The sequence below is a fragment of the Sinocyclocheilus grahami genome, unplaced genomic scaffold (assembly GCF_001515645.1).
Source record: "Sinocyclocheilus grahami isolate Dianchi unplaced genomic scaffold, SAMN03320097.WGS_v1.1 scaffold259.1, whole genome shotgun sequence".
NCBI classification, from domain to species: Eukaryota; Metazoa; Chordata; class Actinopteri; order Cypriniformes; family Cyprinidae; genus Sinocyclocheilus; species Sinocyclocheilus grahami.
In genome coordinates this window covers 2,437,261-2,448,103 of record NW_015505438.1, presented here as the reverse complement: position 1 = coordinate 2,448,103, position 10,843 = coordinate 2,437,261, and the positions used below count along the sequence as shown (strand labels likewise).

Here is a 10,843-nt window from a genome sequence, read left to right as displayed (position 1 = left end):
TTTAGACATAATAAGAAATGGAATAGATGACCTGCATGTGTTTGAAAGAACAAACTGCTAAATCACACACGAAAAATATTTTTTCTCTGTTATTGTGATTATACAAGAGAGGTATTCCTGACAAAGCAAAACAAATTCATGAGCTCTTTCAGTAAAAGGAGACCAGACTTCAAGCACTGTCTTTTTCTAAGTAAAGGACAGATCATTGCACTTTTTCCTATTCAAGTTGGACACCTCACATACCCAGATGTCTGAACAGGGCAGCTTGAATGATAATAAAGGCTTGAAAAATCCCATTTGCCACCTTAAAATTGCTAATGTATATTTTAGCGCAAAACATATTTACATAAACAGATCTTTAATATGACCTTGCAGTGCACAAAACATTAAATCTCTCACAAAAGGCACCATGTAATATCAGAAAACACTGCCCATGGCAGAAAAAAAAGCAAAACAAGCCAAGTTAGTGTAGGCAAATTATGCAATGATTTAGAGCAGTGGTTCCCAACCCTGGTCCTGGAGGCACCCCAACACTGCACGTTTTGCATGTCTCCTTAATCAAACACACCTGATTCAGGTCATCAGCTCATTAGTAGAGACTCCAAATTGGCATGTCAGAGAAAGGAGGCATGCAAAATGTGTAGTGTTGGGGTACCTCAAGGACCAGGGTTGGGAACCACTGATTTAGAGTACAAAAAATGGTTTTGAACAAACAACATGTATGATTTTCTGTTGCAGTGGAATTTAAATGTCATGGAGATGCATGGCAAAAACAATTTCTCCTTCCAAAATTTCCATACTACATACCCTAGAATAGTGAATTAAGGCAAGGCAATTAACATTTATGCTTTAAAAATGTGCTCCAGTGTAATCGGTACAAATCATCTTCATTACATTTTAATTATGACATTGCAGAGTACCCACAAAAATCTCATTTATGCAAATTCTAATAGAAATCTATAATTTTATGAATACAGACTCAGAAAACAACTGTTTATGTCCTGAAGAAAATGTTTCTTTTTAATAAAGTTTGAACTGTGTGAGACTATGGAAAACATATACACGCACGCACGCACGCAAAAAAAAAAAACATTCCTGTTTTCAACAAATGAATACATTCATAATGTAGATGCACAGATGGAGACCCTCGCACCAAAATCTCACCACAAGGACACAGGTGAGCATGACCTTCCACGCTTGTTTGTGGGTATAAAATAATATGCAATATCTACAATATCATAAAAACGCCTGTGCTTTTAATTAAAAATAATTTAAAATTCAAGTTTACAAATGGCAACATTCTAAAGTGAAATCAAAATAAAGTTACAAATCAATGTGCTAAGGAAAATGCAGTTTGTGTTAAAAGTCTTGGCAATACTTGTATCTCTAGTGTTGCTGCTTCCGTGTTGGCACCATGACGGTCATAAAATAAATTCAGACTTTCCACACATCACATAATAATTCCCCCATAGCAAAACAATAAAATCTAGAAACATATTTAGAATTCTTAATTGTTGAGAACTCTAGAGTTAGCCTGTAAATTTGTGCCATCTAGCCGATGGGGGCATTATCTAAAGGCCATGGATATAAAAGGCCAAATATGATCCATGTGGTGACAGACCCAACACCATTTCAACTATGCCACAGCAAATAACTGCTAGCAACAATAATGCACGGACCATGTCGAAATAAAGACTAATTACAGAAAGATCTACCAAATTATGAATGGTCATCAAATGCTGTATTGTTTAACAAATGTGGTCAAATAAAAAAAATGACAATATGGGATGTAGACAGAAGCAGTTTATGAGACTGAACAAAGAGCTTTGTTTGCAATCCACATTCAATACTACTGCAGGTTCTGAGCAAGCAATATTGTTTATGTTCAATTTATGCCATAAATGTTGGCCATTTTTATGTTTGCATTGACATTCTGATGCAATATCCAGTTACTATGGAAACAATGCAAATGAAATATCGAAAAAGCAAATGGAAATCCGCAACTAAAAACAAAATGCATGATAAGTGGACCAGTTCATTTGTAGTCGGCTCACATTAACCTGTGCAACCCCTGTATATTTGTGAAAAGTGATTCTGTCATAACAAAATAAAACTAAGTAGTAATTTGTCAAAAACAAAACTGTGTATTTTGGTAGTGACAAAAAGCTTATATACAAAGAACTCTGTTCCCAACTGGCAATTTCAAGGAGAAAGTCACCTGTAAACAATAAAAAGTTAGAGTGAGTGTTTGTAGTCATTTTCTGAGGTACTTCTTAGAGAATACTCTCTGTCCCCCAACACTTAAATAAAACTAAATTGATTCTGATGCAAAAAGTCTCAAGGGGTACAGGAGGAGGAGTTTTGGAGGTGGACACAGTGGCTACCTTTGCACAACATCACTGATCTCTTTAATGCACGTGTGCAAGTTGTCAAGAGCTAGAGCTGGGCTGGTCCCAGGTCCCGATCCCCCACCTGTAGAGGAAGCGCGCAGCTCCTGTAGACTCAACTCCAGTTTCCCCACTGCCTCACGAAAGGCAAATTTATTACGTGTCTGGGGGATGCAATCGACATATCCCGAGCAGTAGTCCAAAAGTTGGTGTCCCACATCCAAGACCTGGCTGCTGGAGGAAAGCTCGGTGTTGCCTTGAAGAGCACTACTCAAGAATTCGGCACATTCCAAAAGAGCTTCCTTGCTGATCTTCTCCAGTGGGATTCGTTCTGTCTGCTGCCGAGTCCGTCTAAGGGTGGGTTTGGCGGAAGTAGGGCCAGGTCCGCCACTGGAAGCACCGTTGGCCATCTTAGTTTGGGTGATGTTGTTACTAGAGGGGACTATGGGGGCTGGAGGCACTTGTGGTGGTGGTATTGATGGACGTGCTCCTCTGGCTTCTCTTCCTGACCTTTTGACGCCATCTCCATTGACCTCTATGTTTCCACTGACCGCTTCGTCAGCTGCGTCGGCACTGTAGGCGTGTTGGAGGGAGCGGAGCATGGGCGGTGGAGGAGGTGCACATTTGGGCTTCACCAGTCGTGGTCGGTCACGATCGCCACTGTCGGACAGCAGTTTAAAGCGGTTGCCCTGAGAGTCCACACCGACTAGGTGTACATCAGCTGAGCTGTGCTTTAGGGTTGGAGAGATCAATACTGGAACTTTGTGGTTGTGCAGATTGACCGAACCAAGAGTGGAGGTTTTCGATGGAGATGGCCAGCCTTGCCTGTCATCTTGCCCATCTTTTCCTCGTGTGTTAGAGTCTGAATTTGCCTCTCCCCCTACACCTGGTGCCCTAACTCCACCTGCGACCCCTCGTGGCAAGAGTTTGGCTTTGGGACGATCTCGTATCTGAGCTGTACCTTCGTCAAGCTTCCTCAGGATTGCCTCTGAAGGTCGTGCTGCCCCATTCTCTGGCTGTGAGGTGGTGGAAGTTGTACGTTCTAATGGGGGTTTGCTTCGGTTTCTTGGTAACGTCAGCGCCATGCGCTCCAAGTCCGGCAACCCAGCAGACATAGAGGAGGTTGAATTGGAACGAGGGAATGGCTTGGTTCCACTTCCTTCGTCTATTCCAGAATTCTTACCAGTCCGCAATCCCAGGGTCTTTTTGATAAGGCGAGGGGTAAAGAAGCCTGCAAGGCTTCCCCAACTACTGCTGCTTCCCACTTGACCAGAAGTTGCTCCAGAGTTTGAACTTGAGGGTTTCTGTCCAAACGTGGCCCCACAACAGCGGGACTGCACGTGGTTCCCCTCTCCATGAGATGGAGAAAAATTCAACCCATCAGTTTGGGGCAAAGGAGGAGGAGGGCCTGCAAACCCAGCCGTGGGCTCATACTTTTTATGGGGCTGGGTCTCCATCTCCCGGAAAGAGCTGCTCCTCTTGGGAGGCATAGGGAGATTCTGTTGCTGCTGAGGTGAGGATGAAGTAGAAGAGGAAGACATGGACTTCTTCTTCATGAAAGAACTGAAGAAGCCAGCCTTGCGGTCTCGGGTGAAGGTAGTGTCCTGGGATTCCTCCAGCAGGCTAGAGGGAGACTTATCCCTTTGTTTACGTGGTAGGGCAGGAGAGCTGCTGGAGTGACCATCACCCACAAAAAGGGTTGCTGCAAGACCTGAACACAATAGGACAACAGAACCAAAAGTCAAAGAACAGAAAAATGAGTGGTAGACATGCAAACTAAAACTTCAATGCTCTCAAATTTAAACAGCTGGAACACTTGCTTACATCATTATTCATTGCACAAATAGCATATTGTGCGAGACTGTGATTGCTTGGCTATAAAATTTATATTTCATTTATTGCATTGTTACCAATAGTGGTGTCTCAAGCAAAGGTCTGGAGTAAATGAAGGCTGTGGGCTGGTATTAGATAGCACTGCTGCTAACCCTGACTGTAATTTATAAGAAATAGCCTGGCATATGCTTTTATACAAGAAACCGTGTAGTGTCTCTATGAGCTACTGCTTGCTGTCATAATTTAAACATGAAAGGACATGACATATCCCTTTAATTGATGGGGCAATTATTTTATGAGTGGGCCAAGATATTTTTTATGTATTTTTTTACAGGTCCTGTGGCAAACAGGATGTCTAGATATTTGCATTACATAGAGAGTATCACTTGATATGTGGGGAAAAGTAAGATTGTCAGGACAATCAAAGGCAGGACAATAAAGATACAGGAATACAAAACAAGAAATGTATAAACGTTAAAAATAAACTTTTTGCATGCTTGAAAGGTTTAATAACATGACAAAAAGATGCATCTCAACCAAAAAATAAATATAAACATTTCCAACTTAAGTTTATTTTATATAAACTTTATGTAATTTTAATAAATAGCATATAAATAGTTTAAGTAGAAAAACAATTTTGCACAATACATGAAAAATGCTTAAACAAATTTTAATCAAAATATAGATACACATGCAGTTGGTTGAAGTGCTTGTGTGCATACAAGGGTTTAGTGACATGCAGCAAATGGGAGAAATAGAATTAAATCAGATGTATTTACAAAAAGGTAATTAAAACATGAACATATCAGTTTTCTAATCACAATACATTTTAAACATTAAACACATAAACATGAGAACAAAAGAAAAGGATATTATATGACCCTCTAACTCTAGCACTCTCTATTCTAATTCTAGTCTTTATTAAAAAAAAAAAAAAAACTTGCCCCTTTTAGACTTGCACTCTATTTATTTACTAACTGCTTGTTTTTTTTGTTGTTTTTTTAACTAACACTTGGTTCTCTAATCTTTTTGTATTCTACTCGTTTTCTTTTTATTTATTATACAATTAACAAAAGCAAAAAAGGCTTCTAACACTAGCTTGCTCTATTCTTTTTCTATTCTATCGGTTTTCTTTTTATTTATTATATGATCTAAAAAAAAAACTGCTACGTGTACTGCATTAAGCTAACTGAGACTTGTTATAGCACTTGCATATCATTGCTCTTTTGTTGATTTTGACTGCTTCCATTGTCATCACTTGTAAGTCGCTTTGGATAAAAGCGTCTGCTAAATGTCTAAATGTAAATGTAAATATATATACACACACACAGGGTGGGTGAAAATTAACTAGGCAATATGTAATGGCTATAGAACTTATCAGTGGAGTCATGATGAAAACCGTTTCTAAATAGACAATAGTAAATTGGATTTTATTTCCCATGTCGATAGTACAGGCGTCGGCTGTGAGAGGCAGCCCATGCAACGTAAACAAAGTTGGCTGACCACTTGACTGTTCAGGAAACGGAGGAAAACCGTTTGAGGAAACTGGTTGATGCCACCGGTGCCTACATTGACATTTAAAGATTTGCTTTCATTTTCCTATGTAATAAAGTACATGTACAATTTGTTTCAATAAATTTTTATTAGAAATATGGACTTTATTACCAATTTTTAATGCCTAGTTACTTTTCACCCACCCTGTATATATATATATATATATATATATATATATATACACACGATACACAGAATTTTCTTAATCATGCTATATTTGTGTATATATATTGGTAGGGTTATATAATATGTAGCTCTGTTAATCAATAATGAACACCACTCCCATTCTCTTGAGCTTCTGTCTGAGCCGGAGTTGAGCCTGTATACCTGCAGGGCCGTGGGGTCCTGCCTCCTCCATATTCTCTTTGTTCTCAGAGTGTTTCTTCTGCCCACGAGACTTTGAGGGCAAGAGTGGCATATCGTGGCCAAAGGTATGCGCGAGCCCACCTTGCCCACCAGATGCGGTTTTACACAGCTCTTCGGCGACCTCTGGAGAGGAGTTAGCAGAAAGAAGGCACATGTTAATACTATGTTTTACATCTAAGTACTGTGAGTCATATCTTCAACTTTATTTCAGTCAATTTTCAATGGTAAATTACCATAAATGCATTTCTATATTAAATTCAATACAAGCTGCACCTATGTTATTTATTCTTTGTTTCCTTTTAAGCATGTTTAAGACTGTATATTGTGCATTAAGTTTCCTCTGCTTAGTCATTAAGTATATAACATATGCATAAAAAGTCAGCTTGGTTTACGCTTCCTCTGTCACTCAAAACAGATGATGCAATAATACCTTCTGAGATGCTTGAGTCATGGAACATTGTCTCAAAGGCCTGGTGAATCTCAGCAAATGAGGGTCTATCTAGTGGACTCCACTGCCAACCTACCAACACACAAACAAGGCTTTACGTTAAACCTACTCTATGGTTAAAAAGTTTAGGGTCATGTAAGACTTTTTTGAAAAGACGCAATGATACGTTAAATTACTCACAAGTGACAGTAAAAGTTACTAAATTAATGTTACAAAAGATTTCTATTTCAAACAAATGCTGTTCTTTAAAAAAATTATATTTATCAATGAATCCTGAAAAATTGTGTCCCGGTTTCCACAAAATTTTAAGCAGCATATTAGAATGATTCCTTAAATGATCATGTGACACTGAATTCTGAAGTAATGGCTGTTGAAAATTAAGCTTTGCCATCAAAGGAATAAATTACATTTTAAATATATCAAAATCGAAATAATATTAATAATATTTCACAACATTGCACAATGCTTATAGAATATGTATGAACATATATGAATGATACGTGACATTATTTGAATATACACTAATGAGATTATACTTTTTTAATGTTATTAAGTAAAAGCTATGAAGTGTTTTTAAAGTCACTGCTGATACTCACAGGCTCTCATGAGCTCATAGACTTTAGGAGGACAGCCCTCGGGCTGCTCCATGCGGTAGCCCTTCTCTAGCAGATCGTACACCTGAGACAGGTCGATTCCTGGGTATGGAGACATGCCATATGTGGCAATCTCCCAAAGCAAAACTCCAAATGCTGTAAAATTGGGGAAAATAAGCAAGTCACTTATTTATAAGCAAATCAACCATTTTTGTCTGTAACACATAACTCTTTATGGAGTATCAGAACTTTCAACACAATTCTTATGACAAAATGAAATTAGTAACTGACCCCACACATCTGATTTGATGGAGAAGGTGTTATAGGCCAGACTCTCTGGTGCTGTCCATTTGATGGGGAATTTGGCCCCAGCATGAGCGGTGTAGGTGTCGCCTGTCATCAGCCGGCTCAGTCCAAAATCAGCCACCTTGACCACGTGATTCTCTCCAACCAGACAATTACGAGCTGCCAAGTCCCTGAGAAAGAAATTGAGAAGATGGCGTGAGATCTCTCAATGGGATATAAGACTATGTAACCAATGAGAAGTCTACTGACGTTTGAAGAGCTACGCTCACCTGTGGATGAAGTTCTTCTTCTCCAGATACTCCATGGCAGAGGAGATCTGAGTGGCCATGTACAGCAAAACCACAGCATTCACCTGCTCCCTGTCACACTCACGCAGGTAGTCCAGCAGGTTCCCATGTGGCATGTACTCGGTCACTATGTAGAATGGAGGCTCCAATGTACACACACCTAGAAAGTGGCAACAAAACAAATGACCAATTTAGGACAAATCCAGAAACATAATTTGATCAAAACAAATAATTGTTGTTTATTATGTGAACAAAACCCTGGATTTCTATAGTGGAATCATGAGGGTAATGCATACTCTCTAATGGTTGATTAATATAGTCGACAAGTTTCTTGAGATTTTTTTCTAAACCGTCTAGACAAGGACAACTCTTATTGGGTCAATTGAACCGAAACCAGTTAAAGCATAAATGTGATCCTAAACCATAAAACCAGTCATAAGGGTCTTTTTCCCCCCCGAGATTTATACATCATCTGCAAGCTGAATAAATAAACAGCTTTTCATTGATGTATGGTTTGTTAGAATAGCACAATATTTGGCCAAGATACAACTATTTTGAAAATCTAATCTAAATAAAAAAAAAAAATTAAATATTGAGAAAATCGCCTTTATAGTTGTCCAAAAGAAGTTCTTAGCAATACATATTACTAATCACAAATTAAGTTTTGATATATTTACGGTAGGAAATATCTTCATGGAACATGATCTTTACTTAATATCCTAATGATTTTTGGCATAAAAGAAAAATCAATCATTTTGACCCATACAATGTATTGTTGGCTATTGCTACAAATATACCCGTGCTACTTATGACTGGTTTTGTGGTCCAGGGTCACATATAGCTTCAAATTTGGAGTTGTTGACTAATTGTTCAGGCAATATGTCAACTAGTTTAAAAAAATCCTTGTACACTCACCCAGTAATTGTACCAAATTGGGATGTTTCACCTCTTTCATGACTGAAGCTTCCTTCAGAAACTCCTCAACCTCCATGGTGTCCTCCTTTGGAATAAAGTAATACAATATACATGGAATATGAAATAATACATAACAGAACTAGCAAAACAACTACAAAAACAGAAATCCATGGGTGCAATAAAATGACCAGCCACTTGGTGGCACACAATGCCACAGTTCAATGCGATAAAACCCAATGAAATGGGGGGGAAATATTGAAATAGGAGCATAGGCACAAAAACACGAACCTTTAGTGTTTTTACAGCTACAGTGAGGTTGTATTTCTTCCAAACTCCGACGTACACCTCTCCGTACTGGCCACCGCCTAACTTGTGCTTCATGGTGATGTCGGTGCGCTCCATCTCCCACTTGTCGTGGATGGGGGAGACGCCGTAGACGGTTGGCTTGTTGCATTTTGGAGCAGGATAGTGTAATGTGGTTACCAGACCATCTGCCACTGTGGAATGATGATGAACCAGCTCAGCTAATGTGCTGAAACGACTTTCAGCTGTTACGTAGACCTGAGGCAGAAGAGAAGGAGACCAACTTTAAAATCAAAGGAAAGGGAGCTTTACTTTCAAAGTAAAGTGAAAGCAGCCCAACCTTTACGTCAGAGGTGGTGTTAATCCGGTAATGATAGACCCGTCCCTCATAGCGAAGCGAGATGGAGAGCTGGCCAGGGCTGCTCTCACTCTCCCTCACTAGGAAGCTGCCGTTGATCAGGCTGCTGAGCAGGTACTCAGCGGCGCTGCGGGACACGGGCCCATGATACCAGCTGTGCTTTTCCAGACTGTTCACAGGGGTGATGTAGTTACTGGGTACCCAACCTTGGCCATTCTTTGAACGGACTTCACTCCACTCGCCATTCTGGTTGTACCCCAACACTCGCAGCTTCTCTCCTGAAATGCAAAAAAGAACAGAACATTGTACAAAGCTATCACTTAATATTAAGATTTTCTCACATTTTTGTGCACACAATTTTCCTAATGATTCAGAAATGTAATCCCTTGTTATTCATTCCAATGCATCTCCCTTGAATGGAATGGAATGAGAGATTAGAAATGCAAGCCACAACAAGTCCATAATTCAGCTATAAAAGCACGTCAGGTCTTTCACAAAGGCAAAGTGCACTTTTATGTAAGTAACTACAGTATTAATTCATAAATAAGATCAGTTTGATCGTGTCCATTAGGTAATGTTTTCATCTCATAAAAGAAGAACCTAGAGTCTTATATAAGAGTTCTGAGATCTGAACAAATACCGAAGGCACCTGAGAGTGGAGGAAGAAAAGTGACAATCATGACAATCAAATATATCAACTGAGTATTCGATGTAATGTGCTGTTTTTTTTATTTCTGCAAATGCGTGTGTCAGACGGACATCTCTGGCAGCTGCATCACGCTCCATGAACGTCACATTTTTAAGACGCCATTGAAGTTAAAAATAGTTTTTTTTTTTAATACAAGATATGCCTCCAAAAAGCACTTTTGAGAACATCCCACGAGCCTTGGGAAAGAACGCTCCAAACCCTCTGCAGAGTGTTAGATCTGTGTGTACACTGTGCACAGTCAAAATCAATGATGTAACCAATTACCAAAATAAAAATAAGGCCACTTTTTGGCATGTTTGTGTATTTCTTTTGCTGAATTTTGATTGAATTAAAAAAAAATTAAATGCATGTAAATTTATTTGTATTCATATACGCTACTGTTCAAAAGTTGTGGTTGGTAAGATTTTTTTTTTATGTTTTTGAAAGAAATCTCGTGCTCACCAAGGTTGCATTTATTTGACAAAAAAAAAACCTTTCTATTTTAATATATTTAATGCTGGGAAAGCTGCATTTTTATATTTTTGTGGAAATTGTGATGCATTTTTCAGGATTCTTTGATAAATCAATTTCAATAGAAATAGAATTTAAATAGAAATCTTTTGTGACTGTCACTTTTGATCATTTTAATGCATCCTTCCTGAAAATAATAAAAAAGAGTAATTGCTTTAAGAAATCTTACTGCCCCCAAACTTTGAATGGTAGTTTGAATGATACATTTTGTTTAATTTCCTCCTCTTCCTCCGTCTTGCTTTGATCAAGCATAGGTCCAGCAGAGGGTGCTCTC

General features: G+C 38.8%; 1 protein-coding gene across 2 annotated transcripts in view; it reads right to left on the bottom strand.

Moving 5' to 3' along the window:
* Positions 1-593: 593 nt before the first annotated feature.
* The window catches only part of LOC107599009 (Abelson tyrosine-protein kinase 2-like), a 54,273-nt gene continuing 44,023 nt past the window's right edge, over positions 594-10,843 (bottom strand). For both annotated transcript variants that reach the window (XM_016290493.1, XM_016290494.1), the window contains exons 3-11: positions 9,333-9,628; positions 8,978-9,250; positions 8,690-8,774; positions 7,757-7,934; positions 7,473-7,657; positions 7,185-7,337; positions 6,571-6,660; positions 6,102-6,263; positions 594-4,098 (exon numbers count right to left, since the gene is read on the bottom strand). In XM_016290493.1, the coding sequence (XP_016145979.1) occupies positions 2,381-4,098; positions 6,102-6,263; positions 6,571-6,660; positions 7,185-7,337; positions 7,473-7,657; positions 7,757-7,934; positions 8,690-8,774; positions 8,978-9,250; positions 9,333-9,628 (3,140 nt within the window). In that variant the 3' untranslated portion in view covers positions 594-2,380. The remainder of the gene's footprint in view (positions 4,099-6,101; positions 6,264-6,570; positions 6,661-7,184; positions 7,338-7,472; positions 7,658-7,756; positions 7,935-8,689; positions 8,775-8,977; positions 9,251-9,332; positions 9,629-10,843) is intronic.